The sequence below is a fragment of the Camellia sinensis genome, chromosome 8 (genome assembly GCF_055761805.1).
Source record: "Camellia sinensis isolate YWXY chromosome 8, ASM5576180v1, whole genome shotgun sequence".
Lineage (NCBI taxonomy): Eukaryota > Viridiplantae > Streptophyta > Magnoliopsida > Ericales > Theaceae > Camellia > Camellia sinensis.
The window spans coordinates 17,052,265-17,073,347 of record NC_138968.1 but is presented as its reverse complement, the minus strand read 5'-3'; the positions used below and the strand labels follow the sequence as shown (position 1 = coordinate 17,073,347).

The 21,083-nt window shown below is 38.0% G+C and overlaps 1 protein-coding gene and 1 pseudogene across 4 annotated transcripts in view; both read right to left on the bottom strand.

The window, feature by feature from the left end:
- Positions 1-1,765: 1,765 nt before the first annotated feature.
- On the bottom strand, positions 1,766-8,396 carry LOC114285758 (protein phosphatase 2C 51-like; annotated as a pseudogene).
- Positions 8,397-11,148: 2,752 nt separating this feature from the next.
- LOC145796834 (putative receptor-like protein kinase At5g20050) overlaps positions 11,149-21,083 on the bottom strand; it is a 32,426-nt gene continuing 22,491 nt past the window's right edge. For 2 of the 4 annotated variants that reach the window (XM_082882124.1, XM_082882125.1), the window contains one exon: positions 11,149-12,428. In XM_082882124.1, coding sequence (XP_082738250.1) covers positions 11,347-12,428 — 1,082 coding nt within the window. In that variant the 3' untranslated portion in view covers positions 11,149-11,346. The remainder of the gene's footprint in view (positions 12,429-21,083) is intronic. The other 2 variants (XM_082882126.1, XM_082882127.1) reach the window with 1 other exon arrangement.

Below are 21,083 nucleotides of genomic sequence, written 5' to 3'. Positions count from 1 at the left end.
GAAACATGAAGAGGATGCCAAAATAAGACTGTTTCTAGTTCTGAAAATTGCCCAAAAACAGAAGCACAATAGGCTAATAAATCATGCAAAAATGGGGACCAAAGAGGGGTATAATGACAAGTGGTACATGGAGGTCCCAAACAGTGATGAGCCCTTCTTCAATGTTGAAGAAGGGCTCAAAATAAGCCTATTTACAGTTTACATCATGCTCCAAAACAGATCATACATAGGCCAAAATTACTATGCAAGATTATGGCATACAAGAGGGATAATGAAGCAAGTGCGAGATGGGGACCTCAAACAGTGAGAGGCCCTTAAACAAAAGTGAAAAAGAGCTCAAAATAAGGCCATTTTCAGTTAGGGCCGGAGCTCAAAACAGCAAGCATGTATGGCTTATAAATGATACAAGAAATGGACCAAAAAGGGGGAAATGCTACTCACCCTTGAAGACAAGTCTTTGGTTGCTTCTTGGCTTGAGAAGTGATGCCTCCTAGCTGCTGGAAAGCTCCCCAAGCTGCTGGAAATGGAGTAGTGGTGGTGATGCTAGGTGGTGATGAAGAAAAGGTGGTAGAACTTGGTTGTTCTTGCTTGAAAGAGAGAGATAGAGGGAGATATGTTGCAAGGCTTGAAGGCAAAAATTTCCCAACCCTTCTTACAATATTGGAGGCTGGTTATATGGACCAAGGAGAGGGAGAAATGGAGAGGAAAAGGTAGGGGAAAAGGACCATGTTTTCCCCCAAAAGCTGTCCCCCGGATACAGATATTTTTGGGGAAAAACAGCTATACAGCTGTAAAGTACACACTGTAAGGATTATGGCCGGCTAGTTTTTGGAGCTGCAGGTGGCCGGCCGGCCACCTCCCATGGCCGGCCGGCCAGGGGTCAAAAGGGTCAAGGTGATTTAATGGCCGGCCATCACAAATAGGTGTCCTCCCAGATGCCCTCAACACAACCCTGTGGTTCAAATTTGTTAACTGTAAAACAGGAGAGAGAACAAACCATTTTTAAGAAGGGTTCAAAAGGGTCAGGTGGAATTACTGGCCGGCCACCAACTTTTGGTGTCCTCCCATGTGTGTACAACACAAATATGTGGTTAAAAGTTCGAGAAAATGGCCCAAGGTTGTTCAACATTGGCTTGGAAGTGAAGAAAAACGGGCATCGGAGGGCGCAGGAGGAATATAACTGGTTGCTGAAACAATTGCTGGCCTCCCACCCTTCTACGGCCTTCCTGGTGATGAAACAGAGATACCTGCCAAAAATGAACGAAAACCGATGCAAAACGAATGCTCGGGGGCCAAAACGCGCAGTTCGGGGCCCCGAAAACTGCCTGTTAAATACCGAAAGTGGCATTCGACCACAAAGTGGGTCTCTCAGACCTCAGTGTCCCTCAAAAGGGAGTAAATAAGAAGTATGCCAAAAATCAGAGCAAACGGAGATGGTTAAGCGGTCCCGAACCGAGGCGCACGGCCAACGGTTCCGAAAAACCAGGAACCGAGCTCCGAAATGGGCAAAATGGCCTGCAGCCACAAAATGTAGCTCACGGCCACTGAGAGATGGTCTACAGGACCTCCCCCTCCCCTCAGGAAAAGAAACAGAGAAAACCGAGCCTGGTTCGCAAACCGAGGCAAGGCACAGAAGAGGGTTCGGAAATCCGGAGGCAGGGCACACGGCCACGATTCTGAGACTTCTGAACGAGCGCGATATGCAACATCACCAAGCGCTCAATCGGTGACGTCTGAGTCTTAAGGTCGGTCAAAAATGGGGTGTCTACACATGGCTTTCATTTACGCCCTCACTGAATCTACTTTCGTTAAGTCTTCTCCTCTTCATTTTGCTATCTAGACATCTCCTGACGACCTAGCATGCAAAGTTGTTTGACACCACGTCCCATAAGCTGTCAGTTGCGAGAATTAGAAATTCATCTGTACTGGTTCTTCTACTCACTCTGACTTTTGGTTTCGGTATTACAAATGGTTTGAGGTAGTGATCCCCTGCATCAATGGTTCATAATTTAGAAATATTGTTAAGTGTTTACATTTCTACAAAGCACTAAAAAGTATCTAAAAACAATGGTGAAATGGATTAGTGATTTGCTATGGTCTATGGCAATGCCCAACATGAACTCAATATTCAATAAAACCAATTTAAGTGCACAAAAGATTTCACAAAATGAAAAATAGATGAGAAATAGAATGCAATGCCTAACCTAAATGTTTAACATGAATATTTTCTAAAATAGAGATTTGGATGTTGGCATGGTTCTAAATAGAGATATAAAATATGTCACCAGTTGTTTTTCACCATTTTATATCGCCTATTAACATGAATTCTTATGATTAATTCTCTTGTTTGGAGATAATTATTAAGAAATTAATGAAAACACATAACATCTTGTCGTGTAATTTTTTTTTATAGGTACATCGGAAATAAAAAAGGAGGGAAGAAGGTTAAGCCCTCTCCCTCAAAATTCCTAGGATGTCCGTAACCAAGAGGCTGCGTATCTCCGCTGGAGGGTCATTCACTACAAGCAAGTCCTCCGGTTGCTTAGCTTCAAACTTTGCGAGGGTATTGGCATAAACATTGCCTTCTTTCATTGTAGTGTAATTTGGTGACATAAAATGATGGGGAAAAAAAGTGATATATGGCAGTCCACTTCTAAATATTGGCATACCCATTTGTTTCTTTCAATGTCAATATACTGTAACAACCCTGACCTGTGATTAGCTACTAAACCTTATTTAAGAATGCTTAATCAGTAATTAAGATGAAGTTTTGAGTTAATTGCATGTGCTATGGGTTAATTGTGTTTATATCTATTCATGGTAGAAATATCTGTCTGTGTTTCCGTTTCGGTAAACGAATTGAAGGCCTTGTCGGCATTCGATCATGAAATTGTCTAGGCTATGTGTAATTTGAGATTTTTAGAATTTTATGGTAGGTTTAATTAAAATTTGATTCGGAATCAAATTATTAGAATATAATAATGCTAATAGATTAGTCTTAAGCCTAGTTTAATTAAACTTCACTAATTGACCTATATAAGGCTTATGTGTACACTTTAGAATCATCTCACCTTCATTTCTTTTAACACTAAAACGTGAGAGAGAGAGAGAGAGAGAGAGAGAGAGAGAGAGAGCGCTAGAGATTAAGACCAAAAAGAGAAAGATTGAGGAATTAGCTTGAACTTAAGCTAGAGACTTGAAATTTGGGAATACAACTTGGAATTCTTGCAAATTAAGACTTAAAGGTAAGACTTCAACTCTTTAGTTATGTAATTGAGTTGTTAAGTACATGAAATCAAGTGAAATAGGTGAATTAGCATGGGAATTAAGCTAAAAGAAAGGAATTGGGAACCAATTCATGCATGCATGTGCATTTCATGAAGTTTTAAAGTTATTTTCAAAAGAATTCTTTCATGCATGTTGTAATTCTAGTTTGGTTTTGAGAATTCATCACATTCTACGTCATTTTACCTTATTTGATCATGTTTTGGAAGGTTAGAGTTCATACCATTGCATGCATATTATGTTTTCACAATTTCAAGTTTGATTTTGAACAATTGGCATGCTTTTGGGCCTTGATTTTGTGAAATGATCTTTAATTCATGTTGTTTTTATAAGTTTAGACATGTTTTCTCAAGTTTTGGGCCCAAGGGATGCGTTTTGAAGCTTTGAATTTGAGTTTTGGAGCTTAGAGAGCAATCTGGAATTTTCGGAATTTACACTCTTCGCATGAGCGGTGAGAGTTGCACTCGAGCGAAGAATGCAAGCTCCCAGTACTTTTGTAGAGTTTAGGGGTTGGCTCGAGCGACAGAATCTGCCCGTGAACGACCACAATTTGTTTTGCACCTTGGCTCAAGCGACCAAGAGTTGGCTTGAGCATAAAATTCGAGGTCCCAATACTTTTGTAGTCATGGGCCTAGGCTCGAACGACAGAACCTGCGCTCGAGCAACCACCCTTTGTTTTCCTTATTGGCTCAAGCGACTAAGCCCTTCGCTCGAGCGTAAAATGAGAGCACTTAGAAGTTTTGCAGACCAAGGGGTCTGCTTGAGCGACCAAAGTTACGCTTGAGCGAATTGTCCTGTTTTTGAAAACTTGACTAAGTGTTTCAACTTACATTTTGGCATCCTCATTGCATCTTAGGCATTTCTAAGCATTAATTAAGACATAATAATGAGGACAAATATTAGAAACACACCTAGAATGAGTTAAGTGTTTTTCGAGCGTATGTTTCAATGTGTATCCACTATGTGTTTGTATAGGTCATGCGCTATAGACTGTCTGATCCGTCTGTTCTGACTATTCTGCTACCGGAGCTATCTGTGAGTAATAACTCTGTAAAGCTATGTTTGATTATAAGTAATTTCAGAATGATAAGATATGATATGGTTTATGAAATGCTATTTTGTGAATCATGAATGAATGTCCAATATTCTGAAATGTATTTATGGCATCCTTAGTTGACGTGGCCCTCTCGAGAGAGAAACAATACTATGGCCAATATGCACGTGGCCCTCGCCCGGGGGAAACAATACCGTGGCTTATGATCATATGGCCCTTGCTTGGGGGAAACAATACTGTGGTCTATGTTCACGTAGCCCTCACCTGGGGGATACAATATCATTGCTACTTGTGCACAAGGTTTTGACCTTTATGGTCGTCGGTATCTGCTATACATGTGGGTCTTAGGACCAATTTGATCTGATAGCTAATAGATGTACCATATATAACTGTTTATGACTTCTGGATAAGTATGTGAATCTGAATCTGTTTCTGATATGAACTCTGATTTCTAAATCTGTTTTGGACATCATTCATAAACCCTTTACTCTATTGTTATTCACTAGGCTCCAGCTCACCGTATTATTTATATATGTAGGTGACCAGGTGCGTAACCAAGCTCAGAGTTAATTGCCTGGAGTTTTGTTTTGTCAGCTATCCACTGTGCCTCCTAAGGAGGTTCTTATTTGAGAAGTGGTCCAGTTTAAGACTTGTTTTTGTATTTCTTCTGTTACTAACTGAGCATATCTTTTGTGTATCTATATATATGGTGACGCGAGGATGATGTCACAAACTTGTAAATTAAGTTTTAAATTTTTCGTCCCATGTATGTCTGCACAGCTCTATGGATGTGAAATTTGTATATGAGCTTCCGCTAACCCCTTTTTATTTGATCATTGACAAGAGGCCTTCGGTAATCTCAGGATTACTGGCCGGTTACGATGCTAAACCTATAGGGGCAGGTTTGGGTCGTGACATATACTCTGGTATATCAATGAGAATAAAAATGACATGCATATCAGCTGATTTGTAATATGTATGTTCATAGGCAATGCATGATTCAATTCACAACCAATACGATTGGTTCACAGCTGATACAATTGATTTAAATGCTATAAAACTCAATCATGATTTTTCAAAGAATCAGCTCAATAGCAGTTATTTCTAGGCAGGGTTTACCAAAAGCAGCTCAAACACAGAGAGCTAATTACATGGAGAACACAAATGTTAAATGGACACCAAGAAAAGACAATCCAATTTACCTAATCTAAAGCAATCAACCACTCAAAATCACAAAATTAGTTTTGGTTAATTTGTTGAGAAACATGTATGATCTATGTATCAATGAAATCGTAAACTAAATCTGTAAATCACAACAACGTTTTACATACCTATAGATCTCGATGTAGCAAGAACTCAAAAGACTCGACGCCCATTCCAGTTTATAACCCTTCCACCAGCACCTTCGATTCTTTCCAACTCATCAGGTCTATTAGGCTGTGCAAAAAAATGATCATATCAACAAAAATAGTCTAGAATTGCGAAATAAATGGGAGATTAAAATAGATCTTTATAAAAAAATAAATATATAGAACGTTTGATTCATCAAAACCAATATATTGATATCTTGATAAGTTTATGGGTTTAGAGTTATTGATGCAATCTGTCCTTACAGATTAATTGATTCTTCAATTTACACAAATCAAATGCATGATTTGTGGCTTGAATTTGGATCATTGATTAGGCTTAATCCCTATAATTACAAGATATGATCGTATTCTTCACCTATAAACATAGGTGTTTTCGTGTATGTAAATTATTTGAGTGAATCAAATATAATGTAACTGACTGACATTTTGGTTTGTGGGCATACACACAATGTGCTCAACTACATAAATTAGTGTTCTTCATTTTTCTTAAAACTTACATAATTAAGATCATGACTCATTCAATGAATAAAAATCTCTCATTCATAATCACATTAACAAATTTTTACAAGTTTTAAATTTTAATAATATATTATAAAATTATGATCTCTATTAAGATCAAAATTATACTACTTCAAATTACCTTATGATCATCAGATAGAGATATTGCAACACCTCCTCGAGACAGCACAACTCCCGAATCGCCGCAAGTCACAACCACCACCTCCTTCTCTCCCACCACTACCGCCGCCGTCGTCGAACCTACTGTCACCACCAACAACGCCGCTGTACTCTCCGGCGCCCTTCCACAATCACTCACTTCCTCATCCATCTTTTTAAAACACCCCACTATAACCTTCTTCCAATCCAACGACGTCATTTCCACTCCATCTTCTTCCTCTTCTTCAATCTCTTTCACTAGTAATCGGTGTAACCGGTCACGACAAGCGTGCGCGACACGTGAGCCTTCATGTCCATCATACACTCCAAAGAAATCAAAATCTCTCGAATATCTGATTAGAAGCCCTAGCTTCACTCTCAGGGCATCCTCTATTTCTTTTCTTCGTCTGATCACTGAAATCGATCTATGTGACAAGCACGTAATGCTCCAAGTCGAATCTCAAACACATGCATAAGCTAAGCCCAACACGGTATAGCTTAGCCCAAGCTTAAGATTAAGTACAAGTTAAAGTCTAAGACCAAACCTAGCGTATGCACAAGCACATGCCTAGGCTCAATCCAAACCAAGACTAACTCGAAATCTAAGCCCAAATTTATTGATGCCCACTTTATGAAACAATTCTCATTCACAACTCAATAGTTTTGGCCCATCATTTTTATATTGTAATCTTCTTACTTAAGAAAATACAAAACCACTCGGACCCACCTCAACGGGCTGTTCGGTTCCACTTTAATTTAGAGTTAAAGTTGTCGAAAAATCATTCACTGTGTTTGGTTTAAATTTTTTGAATTCAATTTTCTAAAAATTGAGTTTTTTGTTTTTCGTATTTTTTTTAATTTTTATTTTTAGTGAATATTTTAAAAATTGTAAGTATTTTTTTTTTACTTTTTTAGATGTACCTTACTTAGATGTATTTAAAAAGTAAAATATTTGTAAAAAAATATTTTAAAAAATCAATAAATACACAAGAATCTGAAAAATGTACTGAATTTTTATTTTATTTTATTTTTTTATATTTTTGGTATTTAGTGAATTTTTTAAAGATTTTTTTCACAAATATTATACTTGTTAAGTGTATTTATATTAGTTGTATCTAAAAAATAAAAAAAATAAGTAAAAAAAAAAAAAACATGAAACAGAAAAAATTTCAATTTTTTGAAAAGTGAATCTTGAGTTTTAAAACCAAACAAGTTGATTATTTTCCAACACAACTACTATCCACCACCGACCACCCCTCTTGCTCTCTCTCTCTCTCTCTCTCTCTCTCTCTCGACTCCAATTGCTCTCAGCCCTTTTTACCTCCATTTTCCTTTGATTTTAATGTGAGCAAGAGCCAAGAGATTAATAGAAGAATAAGAAAACAGAGTGGTGTGGATGCAACTATCAGAATTGTGGATAAAATATTTCTTTAAATTTAAATTATTTTAGGTGATGAAATCCCTATTTTTGAGGCAACACAACCCATCTCTATTTTCTTACTGCACTTTTTGACTTATTGGCTTATATGGGTTGGGTTTGATGTGATGTGTTAGAGAGGTGATGTGATTTAAATAAGATGATGTGACTTAAATAGGATAGTGACTTTTTGACTTTTTGTATTATTTAGTTTATGCCAAACCAACCCTTAAGTTCAGTTGAGAGTAGTGGTTCTGCTTCTACAAACTAGGTTAGAGCAAAAAGAAAAAAAAGGTAGTTTTTGTGTGGGGGGGGGAAAGGGGAGGAGAGGGGGAAAAATGTGGGTGAAAAGATGTGGAGTTTGTGTCAAAATGGAGGTCTTGTGGGTTTTGATCACTAGAGTTTTCAAGAAAGAGAGTGAACATGGTGCTTTTGAACCCACCATGTCCTACCATTCTTGTTTCTCAGTCTAGTGCAATGACTCGCGATCTACAACAGCAAAAAAGGGGGTTCAACTTGCAATGACGAGGTTCATGAAAGAGGGTAGGTGGTTCATGGTGGTTGGCGGAGAAGTGACGATGATGGTGTAGAGGTCAGTTCTCCAATCACCCATTCTTAAGGGTGTAAAAATGGCCCGCGGCTCGTGGGCGGCCCGAGATGGGCCCGATCCGATTAGGCTCGAGCCCAGCCTGGGACCCTGGGCCTGGGCCATCATTTTGAAGCCTGGCTTGACAGATGGGCCTAGCCAAGGTCCAATGTCATATTTGGCGCAAAAAAATAAAACTTTTGGTGAAAAAAAATAAAAAAATAGAAAAAAATGTTCAAGCTGAGCCCAAGCTCGAGCGCAGGCCCACTAGCCAGCCCAAAGCCCGAATATCCCCCGAGCCTAGGCCTGGGCCTAATTTTTTCGCCTGTGGGCTGGCCTGAATTTCGGCGAGAGCTCGCGAGGCCCAACATGGGCCTGTTTGAGCCTGGGTCGGGTCAAATTTACACCATTACCCATTCCCTTCTTTTTTCCTTCACAATTCATATCTGAGAGAGGAGAGAGAGAGAGAGAGAGAGAGAGAGAGAGAGAGAGAGAGAGAGAGAGAGAGAGAGAGAGAGAGAGACCATTGTTTGTTTAAGAGAAAGAGAGAAAAGAGGGAGAGAGGACTGTTGGTGTAGACAAACAGAGCAAAGAAATACGTGGGTCTTTTTTTGCTTTTATTGGTGCCACGTAATTTGGGCATAGTCGGGCTAAGGATTTTGTGTAGACCAAATATTATTGTTAAAATAACTATAATTTTACATTCATTTTTCATAACCATTAGATAAGAAATGAAAATCTTTCATTACATGAATAGAATGGAGAGTAAGTTTATGCAAAATATTGTTTAATTAGCAAAAATTGTTTAATTTGCACCGATTCACTTGCTAATTGCTAGTTAATTTGATATTAATTTCAAATTTATAATCCATCTATGAAATCCTCCCTTTCTACTAGGAGTGTCCACGATACAGTTCAGTTGGTTTGAGAGTAAAATTATAACTCAAACCGTGAATGGCAGATTGGCAAATAATCAAATCAAGGTTTGGGCAGTTTGGAGCGTTTTCAATTTGCTAGCTTATTGAAGAATATTTTAAAACAATTATCAAATATTTTCATAATATATAACACTAAGTTGCATAATATATTTCATATACATAATACAAACTAATTTTACATATATTTTTCATAAATATAACTACTAATTTGTAATAAATTTCACATAAATCTCTCTCACACTCATTTTTACTTTGATATTTCATCAGGGATTGAAAAAATGTATGTATTAACTATAATAGAGTGGTTTTGAAGGCGAATATAAATTTCAAAGTTTAATTCGCAGTTAGTAGATGAAATTGTGAGAATTGGGCAGTTTTAGCGAATTAGGTAGTATTTTGCGCAGCCTTACCCTCTGCCATAGTTAATACGTATATACATAATATATATTTATTTATTTCCAATGTAATATAAAATTAAAATTAAATGTGAGTGATATTTGAGATGTAGAATTTGTTTCAAATTAGTATTATATGTATACAAAATATTATTCAAAATAGTGTTATATATTTTTTGCATACGTTTGATAATTGTTTAAAATTATTCTTCAATTAACTAACAAGTAAAACTGCCTAATTTGCGATTTGATTACTGATAATAAATTTGTCACCATCCACAATTTAGTTATAATTTTATCATCAAATTATACCACACTACACCGCAGAGAGTATTGCTATAATAATTATTTTTTTTGGACGTTTTTTGAGCTCGCTAGTGTTGTTTTGAAAATTCAAATAATTCTTCTCTTAAATATTTGAGTATAGGTTATTATTGAAAAAAATCATATTAGTAGAGTGATTGGGATGGAATTGTTAAACCTTTAATTCCAAAATAATTTACACTTTTTAAAACTAAAAAATAATATTCATTTAAATAAATTTATTTTTCATTTTTCATTTTTCATTATCCTAAAAACTAAAAAATAAATATTTAAAAAAAAAAAATTCTACCGAAACAAACAAAGCGTTAGTGGTGTTGGAGAGTCCAGTACAGACACAGCGCAAGAAGAAGAAAAAAACAGTGAAATCAGCTAACTACTGTAGAAAAAAAGTGAAATCAACTAGCTAAGCAAAGCAAGACCCGTAAATCTGTACAAATTTCCAAGGATTAATGTGGTTAAAAAGAAAAAAATGTAACTAAATATTTTATTAGATATTATCATCCTATAAAATGCTGATCTTTTAAAAGATTTTTTTTTAATGGAAAATTAATCTTTATTTGTTCCAACTTACTTTTTTGGTTTAAGGTGAAAGCTTTTTTTGTGATATGTCTTATATTTTTTACTACATATTCAAAATTACTATAAGGGGCTTTTTATGGAGGTGGAGGGTTGAAGTTGAAAATTAGAGTAAAAAGCCAAATCATGCTTCACCTAGGCCCATGCAGAGGTCTGAGGCAACACATCTGATCCAAAGTTTTAGAGGTATGTGTTATAATTTTTTGTTAGAGTTTTTATTGTAGACTGGTTAAGTTTAGATGTTCAAAGTTCTGTAATTTTTATTCCAAGTAGTGAATTTGATTTCCTTCCCTCTATGAATGTAACCATATTGCTAAATCACGTTTAAATTATATTTTGTGTATTTAATTTATTTCTCTTTATTGTAAATGCCATAACTTACAATTAAAATTTTTAGGTGTTATTGTACAGTGTCAAAGCAATATTTCTAAACAATGACAAATGAATCCAAATTAAACAAAAATTTATACTTGCATAGCTCCAATCAAGCTAGTTTTGACTAAAATCTTTCACGAAAAATTGAAATGCAATCCAAAGGAAGCTATCTAAATGAAATACTAGTTTTCATACAAAAATTTAATCTAATGATGCATATATAGTTTCCCCATCATATGTTTAATAAGGCTGCCTCAATAATACATAAACAACAGAGGATGCTGACAATTATAATTTACTTAAATATGAAGCATTTGATATGAAACCATTTAAGGTTCACTTACATTCGAAGTGATGGAATTTATGCATTCACCTGATGGCTGTGTCAATTCTATGATCTTCAGTTGGCATCTCTTGTGGGCATAGAAAAGGTTTGGGAGGCATCTGCAATTGTTCAACATTTCCTTCAAGCATTTCTACAACTTTGTTCATCGAAGGACGATCACTAGGCTTCATTTGTATGCACCACAAAGCCACTATTATCATCTTCTTCACCATCACCCCTTCCTCCTCATTAGTCTCTCCCATTTCTATGTCCCCTCCTTCTTTGAATTGATCATAAATCCAAGAAGGAAAGTAAATTTGGCTTGTATGATCAGCAAAGGCATTCAAATTCCTCCTCCTACCAGTCATTTCCATCAATAACATACCAAAACTGTAAACATCAGCTTTATATGAAACACCTCCAATGTTTTTGTAGAATAACTCTGGAGCCATATAGCCCATTGTCCCCCTTGCTGCAGTCAAAGTCACAATGCTATCATCAGTTGAATATAATTTTGCAAGCCCAAAGTCGGAAACTTTTGGAGTAAAATTCTCATCAAGAAGAATGTTGTGAGGCTTGATATCAAAATGCAAAATTTGCATGTCACAACCCCGATGCAAATATTCAATCCCACGAGCCACTCCTAGAGAAATCTCATACATTTGCTTACAACTCAATGGTATATATCCTTCTTGAGAAAATATATACTTTTCTAGAGACCCATTTGGCATGAAGTCATATATAAGAGCTCTTTTAGATCTCTCTGCACAATATCCAATTAGTTGAACTACATTAACATGATGAATCCTTCCTATGGTAGCAACTTCATTGATAAATTCTTGTCCATTGGCTTTGGGCTTGCCCAATACTTTTATCGCTACAAGATGACCACTTCTAAGCTTTCCTTTGTAGACAGAGCCATAGCCTCCCTCTCCCAACTTGTCCTTGAAACCTTTGGTCATCTTTTTAATATCTAAGTAAGAGTAGCTAATTGGCATGAGGTGATTTTGACTTCGTAGATAACCTTCAATGTTATCAAACATCGATAAATGCCTTCTCTTAAACTCACGGATTAAAAATACAAACGCACATAAGGCAAATAGAATTCTTGTCAAAAGGATTCCTCCTGTATATAAAAATCACAAGATGACAAATTAAAAATCATTTTTTGTCCTGCCATTGTTAGAATTTGGTAGTATTTATATTAGTGGTGGACAAACATCAGGTTAAGTTCAGACTCAGTTGGCTTTAAGTTAAAAAATATATAAAAAACTCTTGTGCCCAAGTACAACCTAGTCTGACTTCGGGCCTAGAAGTCTCATCCAAAATCCAGCCCTAAACTAGTATTACAATCCCAAGCCCACCAAACAAACCCATATATTAAATAAAAACTAATATTATAAAACTCAGAATTAATAATTTTATATCCACAAAAACTAAATATCAAGCCATATCCTAGGTATAAATTTAGATAAATAAATTTTCTACAAGTATATACATATTTATTCGTAATATTATGGTAAAAAGGTGTGTACTATAAATAAGTTATAACAACTCAATTCTATGAGAGTTATAATTATAAGAAAAAAAAAAAATATAACCAAACACCACATAAGATATAATCAAAGAGTTTTTGGATCATAACTAAAATAATAGCTGTTGGCTACATATTTTGTAAAAGGCCAGTTACAATTCGACGCGTGGCAGAGTAAGGGTAATATATGAAGATTATTCAAGTCTTCGATCCTGATCGTACACGTGGCAGTTAATATTGGTTCTCACGTGATCTGAGTAGCATTGGATCAGTAAAGAGATGCAAGGTGACGTGGCTTCAACGGTTACTCACATTCAAATTCAAATACAAGAGGGAAGCCCAACTGCAAGTGATGGCGTAGTGGAACTACTTATAAGTCAGCATGATCAACGATCATGGAGGAGCAGTTCGACGGTTTGAAGTGCAGTTCGATGGTCATCCTTGAGAAGTATAAATAGCAGAGAAGGTCCCAGAAAAAACCCCTAGACTCAGATCCAACAAACCAGTCTTACTTTACATATTTTTCTTTCCAGTTTTACATTTCCAGTCTCTACATTTCCTGTTCTTTACATTCCTGTACTTTAAATTCTTGCACTGCACTTCATTCATAGGAGTAGTTTCAAGTAGATTGTCGCTGTAAACCTCTACGAGGCTGAGTTTGGATCATTGTAAGTTTTTCATACTAATGAAATACTTCAATTGCTCTTTATTTAACTGTTCTTGTGCTTAAATTCTCCTAAATCAAGCTACCAGTAAAAGTCCTTTTCATTGAGGCTGAAAGAATTACAACACAATCGTCTGATAATTGGTTGGCAATTAAAATTCTGTAAGGACTGATTGATCCTTGCTGGCACGTTCGCAATTACAAAAATAACCTTCAAAAGCCAAAAAGCCAACATATATTTTTTGGCACGCCCAGTGGGACTCATCGAAATGGCTAGACGTAGAAGACAAGGAGAAAATGAATGCTTGGAAGAAGGCGTGGAAGGAGAGGTAGAAATACCTAATCCAGGGGATAATGTGATAACACATCCTGTGGAAACTCCTATTTTATCAGAACCTATGGTTGAACAGACCAGCACTTCGGAGCAAGAACCACATGTTCATAGTATTGGACGAAACCAAGGAATTGGACCATCCACTATTCCATCTACTCAGCCAATAAATCCATGGGATGGCCTAGTAGATTCCATGGGACAACAATTAATGAACACAATGGAAAGGTGGGCAACATCCTTTTTGGATCGAATGAATAACCACCAACCAACAAATGCAAGACACATGGAGGAAGTAAATGTCCCTCAGCAAAGATTGGTTAGAGATAAACAGCCTATGCAAGTTAATGGACATTCTAATGGTCAAACTAGTAATCAGAATTATGAAAGACCACTACCTCATTCTTGGTACGAACCCATTTCGAGGCCTATAGCAGGCCAAAATGCTTCAATGTTTAATAGTGAAGCCATGCAAGTTGGTGGATCTGGCCCAGTACAAGAAAATGACATAAGAATGATTCCAAATCCCACGTTCGAAGCCATACCTGGCACTAGGGGGTACAATAATCCCTTATTCGAATTTATACCCAGGGGGTTGGAAGGTTTTCCCACAAATGGAAGGGACACAACACCTGTTCCAGCACCTTTCGCAGGTCCCTTCGCAGGACAGGCTCAAAGAAGTTACCCACACCCCCAACAGCAACCTGCACCACAGGGACAACCAGTCCCAAATGTACCACCTTATGGACCAAGAGGACCACAAGCACAAGTTTGTCCACCAAATCCTGTGTTTGTCCCCCCAGTAGTGGTTCAGTAGGCACAAAATATGGTCCCTAGGGACTAAATTGCTGATATTGTTAGGGAAATGTGTGGACCAATGGCTCGGGGGGTCCAAACTCCTGTGTACAGAAAACCATACCCAGAATGGGTCGATAGGGTACATGAATACCTAAGAGGTTTCAGGATACCAGATTTTGTCCTTTTTTATGGGAATGGAAACCAATCAACAGTAGAGCATATTGCTAGGTTTGCTGCTCAATGTGGTGAATTTACTAATCATGACTATATGAAGTTGAGACTATTCCCAAACTCTCTAACTGGGGGAGCATTTGTATGGTACATTAACCTCACACCTGGCTCCATCTAGACTTGGCAACAAATGGAAGAGGCATTTCATGCCTAATTCTTCCAATCGGAGCCAGAAGTTTCCATGGCAGACTTGGCAAGATTGAGTCAAAGGCCTGAAGAGAAGGCTACTCAGTTTATTGCCAGATTTAAAGGGCTCGAAATAAATGTAGAGTTATCCTGCCAGAGCCAGAATTCGTAAGATTGGTCCAAAATGGCTTAGAGTTCAGGCTTCGAAAGAAGTTTGACTTAACTGAATTCAGAGACCTGGTGGAACTAACCTATAAGGTGTCTAGGTATGAAGCATTACTAGAGGAGGAACAGGATCGAAATAATGCATCGTACAAGACATACTATAGAGATCCTAATTATGAGATCGATGCAGCAGAGATTGTGGGGAAAGAACCTGTGATCTGTGAAGCATTAATTCATAAGGATATAACAATTGACCAACTGTTTAAAAAGAAAGACCTTCATAGGAAGTACTCTTTCGATTTAACTAAGGCAGATGACATTTTTGATCATTTGCTTGCGGCCAACTTCCTTAAGTTACCAAAAGGAGTAAAATTCCATCTCCAAATGAACTTAAGGAAAAATTTTATTGTAAATGGCATAACTCTTGGTCTCACTCGACTAAAAACTGCATTGTTTTTCGAGACAGGATCCAAGAACAAATTCGGAAAGGAAGTTTGAAATTCCCAGCCAAAACAGAAAAAGCCATGGGGATCGACAGTAATCCATTTCCAGAGGTTGGAGAAAGCACAGCTAATGTTGTTGTACCAAACTTCCAGAATTTATCTCTGCAGGAATTGGAAGAGGTCAATGTGCAGATGCATATTGCCAATCAGACAACTACCAAGAAGGACATCAGAAATCTACCAGCTATTGGACAAGATTTTTCACACCACAGGGAAGACTGTGATGAAGAAGCACTGGATGATGATTCCCTAGAGGCAGCCGTAATGCAGAGGATGTGTCCCAGGTGCAGACTGAGTTATAAGTGGTTGAAAGGCCTTCCAGTTGATGGGAAACAATATTACAGGGATGTACAGAGGCGTCCCAAACCAACCAATGCTTATAATAAAAGGTCGTATCCGGCCAGTGTTAGGTAGCAGCCATTAGTGGTTGAGCCTGCAGTTGATAGAATGCATGCTAAAGGCAAGAGGCCCTTATATGAGTCCAGGCCACCTAACTATTACAGAATGGAGAGCAGTCATTCTGAAAGAAGACTGGAGAAGAGTTCAGGTTCTGGGATCAAAGCCAGAGATTGGCCCCCTAGACCAGCCTCACGTAGGACAGAAAGTGGTCATCTTCATCGAAGGCCTGAATCAGGCTCGAAACTTGAGGTTAGGGCCAAGCAATTGCCTACACAGCCAGCTTCGAAGATGGCTTCGAAGGAAGAAAAGGCCAGCTTAACATCTGGGTCAGTAAGTTCGTGGATACTTGGAGTTCCAGATTGGTTTATGATGCAGAACAAACCTACGAAAGTGCCTCCCCAAAGGGATGTTGGAGACCAAGGTAGGATGGTTAAGCCTCATTTGGTAGCCCCCAACAATTGGGTATTGCTTAAACACCAAAAAACGAAGGAACCAGATATGGTCCCCGTAATTTTCAGATCACAAAGGAGGAAAATTCAGCGTAGGTACACCCAGTACCAGCAAGACCTGAAAGATAGTTGAGAGAGTTCTTCATTGATCCAGATTGAAGGAAAGAAGAATCCAAAGTCAGACCATACTCCAAAGCTAACTCTACAAAGCAAGGTAGGTTGCAGCAAAGAACAGTTGGTTGAGGTTCATTCTAAACTAAAAGCCAAGGAGAAGGTTAGCTTAGTAGGATTGGAGAAAGCTCTGATGGAGAGTGGTAGCGAGACAGAAGAAGAAATTGGCATAAGCTAAAAGAAAGAAATGGTGGTAAAAGAAATGTTCGAAGCCTTCATGGCCGAGCAAACATTTTTGGTTGAAAAACTAATCGAGGAAAACCATTCGAAGGAACTCGTTAGCAATGAAGTGCCAGAATGCAGCATGCAGGATGCTTCTGAGGTAACTGATCAAGGTAGCCAAGAGGGGAAACAGGTACAGCCAGCCATCCAGTTTGGCTCGTTTCCTCCAGTATCAGTGAACATGGTGCATATACTACCTCATGAGTTCCAAGCTGGAGATGAGAACCAAGATGATCAAGAACTTGACCTAATTCCAGTCTCTAGTAAAGACTCACAAGTGAGTATGGTACAGGATAATTCCGGAATGGCTACCCCAATGGAAACTGAATATGAGAGCGAATAAGAGGTGAGCATTAACCTCTCATATCCTTTTGAGTATCCCTCGAATTCTATGACACAACATGTCAAGCCTTTGTATATCAAGGCTTTCTTCGATGGGATATAATTGAACATAGTCCTGATAGATAATGGGGCAGCAGTGAACTTACTACCTAAATCTTCTTTGAAAAAACTAGGGAAAAAGAATCCCAGGTTGATCCCAACCAGCACAACCATTGCTAGTTTCGCTGGAGACAAACAGATGGCTCAGGGAATTCTATCCATCAACCTGAGTGTGGGAACCAGGGACTACATGACAGCATTCTTCGTAATCGACAATAATGCTAAATACAATGCTTTACTTGGGAGAGATTGGATTCACACTAAAAAATGTGTGCCTTCCTCTTTGCATCAGAAAATAATGATGGCTTTGGGCAATGGAGAGACAGAGGAAATTGATGCAGATCCTCAACCCTTCATAGCCTGTGCAAACTTCGCAGAGGCCAAATTGTATATTGAGAGAGTGACACCACTTAGTATACTGAGGAAACCTGATGGCTCAGCCGAAGTAACGGCTGATGAGGAAGTGACACACCTGAAGCACTTAGTCCAGGAGAGTGTTGATGAAGAGGTTGTCATTAAGGATGACAATGATGCCTGGTTGTAGGCAAAGAAATGAAGTCCAAGAAGCCAAATCTTTGGCTCTAATTAAATTTTCAACATTGAATGTAAAATCAATAGTCCAGAAAGTACAGGAGCAAGAGAGAGAAGCTATGATAATTGGCTGCAAACAGAAGCAGCAGCAGGCTAGAGTTTTGGCCCTTGGTAAATACTGTGCATTGGACATTGAAACAAAAGTCCAGGAAATACAGGAAGAAGAAGCCTTATGGACAGATTTTGTCTATGAGGAGGAGGGAACCTGGGAACAGAACAAAGGAAGGAGGTTGCTTCGAAACTAAAAGAAATCAAAGAAGAAACTTCAATAAGTTCTCAGACACAAGACCCCTTAGAAGAAGTAAACTTAGGAGAAGGTTCTATACAACGGCCCACCTATATAAGTGCTTGTTTGAAAGTTCTGGACAGGGACCAGTTGTTGGTTGTCCTGAAGAAATATAAAAATTGTTTTGCATGGTCTTATAATGAACTACCAGGATTGGATATGTCATTAGTGAAACATAGGCTCCTTATGAAGCCCAATTTCAAGCCATACAAGCAAAAACCATGAAGGATGAGTCCAGAAGTGATTCAGAAAGTTAAGGAGGAGATCCTTAGACTACTCAAGGCAGGCTTTATTAGGACAACCAGGTATGTTGAATGGCTATCTAATATTGTGCCTGTAGTTAAGAAGAATGACAAAATGAGGGTATGCATTGATTTCAGAAACTTAAATCTAGCAACTCCAAAGGATGAGTACCCTATGCCTATAGTAGATTTACTGGTAGACAGTTCAGCAGGGCATCAAATTTTATTAATGATGGATGGACACTCTGGTTATAACCAAATCTGCATTGCAGAGGAAGATGTCCACAAAACAGCATTTAGATGTCCTAGGAATATTGGCACCTTCGAATGGGTTAAAATGCCATTTGGCCTGAAAAATGCTGGGGTTACATATCAGAGGGCTATGAACACCATTTTTCATGACCTCATTGGAGGGTATTTAGAGTGTTATATTGATGACATTGTAGTGGAATCCCAATCCATGGAGGAGCATCTGTTTCATTTAGAAGCAGTTTTTGAAAGAATGAGGAAGTTCAAGTTGAAACTCAATCCTCTTAAATGTACTTTTGGTGTATCATCTGAAAATTTCTTGGGTTATGTAGTGCACAAGAAAGGAATACAGATTGATCAGAATAAAGCCAAAGCCATCATTGAAGCCAGGCCTCCATCAAGTAAGAAAGAATTGCAAAGGTTCCTTGGACAGGTTAACTTTCTTCGAAGGTTCATTTCTAACACTGCAGGGAAAACTAAAGTATTTTCTTCCTTGTTAAGGCTAAAAGATGAAGAGGAATTTGTGTGGATAGCATAGCATCAAACTGCTTTCGAAGGTATCAAAGCCTACTTGGCCAATCCTCCAGTGCTGATGCCACCAAAGGGTGATAAGCCCTTGAAGTTGTACATAGCTGCAGCAGATGATTCATTGGGAGCCTTTTTGGCCCAAGACAATGAAGAAGGCAAGGAGTAAGCTGTTTATTACCTTAGTAGATTTCTAAATTCTTACGAATGTAAATATTCAGCTATTGAAAAGCTGTGTCTTGCTTTGTATTTTGCTGCAATGAAATTAAGATATTATCTTTTAGCTACAACTGTCTTGGTAATTACAACTACAGATTTGGTTAAGTACATGTTATCTAAACCTATGTTGAGGGGAAGAATTGACAAGTGGATCCTAGCCTTATCACAGTTTCATTTAGAATATGTTCTCCAAAAGGCAGTAAAAGGCCAAGTTTTAGCCAATTTTTTGGCAGACCATCCATCTCAAACAGAAAGCCAAAAGATAATGGAACTTGGAACAACTAATGTTGAGCCATGACAAATGTGATTAGGTCACCACAAAGGGTAGAAACCACACATGGTTTCAAAGTGGATGAAGCTACCTGTTTCAATAACCAAGCTAAATATGAAGCCTTAATAGTGGGACTAGAAATTCTTATTGGATTACAAGTTCATGCAGTTGACATATTTGGAGACTCTCAATTGGTGGTTAATCAAGTGAAAGGGATTTTCAAGTGTCAAAGCATAAGCATTTTGCCATACCATGTTGTTGCATTACATCTTCTTTCTCAATTTCAAATAGCAAATGTAACTCATGTCCCAAGATTCTTGAATAATAGAGCTAATGATGTGGCTCAGAAAGCTTCGAATTTCAAGAGAAGGGATAATGCCCAAAGGGACATAAGCCAAACAACATATTAGAAATTAATACCACCTTTGAGTAAAAGGAATGTGGTCTTGGAAGTCAATGATAATGACTTACAAGAACAAGATTGGAGGCATCCAATAATGCATTACTTGGCTGGTCCATCTTCGAAGGCCAGCAGGAAAATTAAATTGCAGTCTATGCAATATATGATATATGGTAATGCCCTTTACAAAAGAGGAGGAGATGGCTTATTGTTGGAATGTTTAGGCCCAAAAGAAGCATTAACAGCTATGGCCGAGGTTCATGAAGGCATCTGTGGTGCTCATCAGCCTGGTGTAAAGATGAGATGGTTGCTTCGAAGGCATTCTTACTATTGGCCAACTATCCTTAAAGACTGCATAGAATATACAAAGGGTTGCCAGGCATGTCAAAAGCATGGCACAATAAGGCATGTGCCCATAACTGACCTACATGCCGTAGTGAAGCCTTGGCCATTCAGAGGATGGGCCATGGATATGATGAGAAAAATACACCCATCTTCTTCGAAGCACCATTGCTTCATTCTAGTGGCCACCGATTATTTCACTAAGTGGGTCGAAACTAAGCCATACAAAGCTGTAGACCAGACAGAGGTTATTGGGTTTATTAAGGATTTGATCTATAGATTTGGCATCCCACAAACTATAACTGTTGATAATGGGACTGTTTTTGATAGGAAAATGGTGAAGTCTTTTGTGGCCGAGTTTGGAATTAGCCTTGTTAATTCCACCCCATATTATGCACAAGCCAATGGTCAAGCTGAATCATCCAATAAGTCCTTGAAGAAAGGAATACAAAAGGTTGTGGAAGACAATCCTAGGGATTGGCATGACTTATTGTTGGATGTATTGTGGGCTTACAGAACTTTCCCAAGGTCAAGCACAGGAGTCACTCCTTATGCCTTAGTATATGGGCATGATGCAGTGTTACCTGTGGAGATCAAAGTTAAGTCCCTGAGGGTAACATGC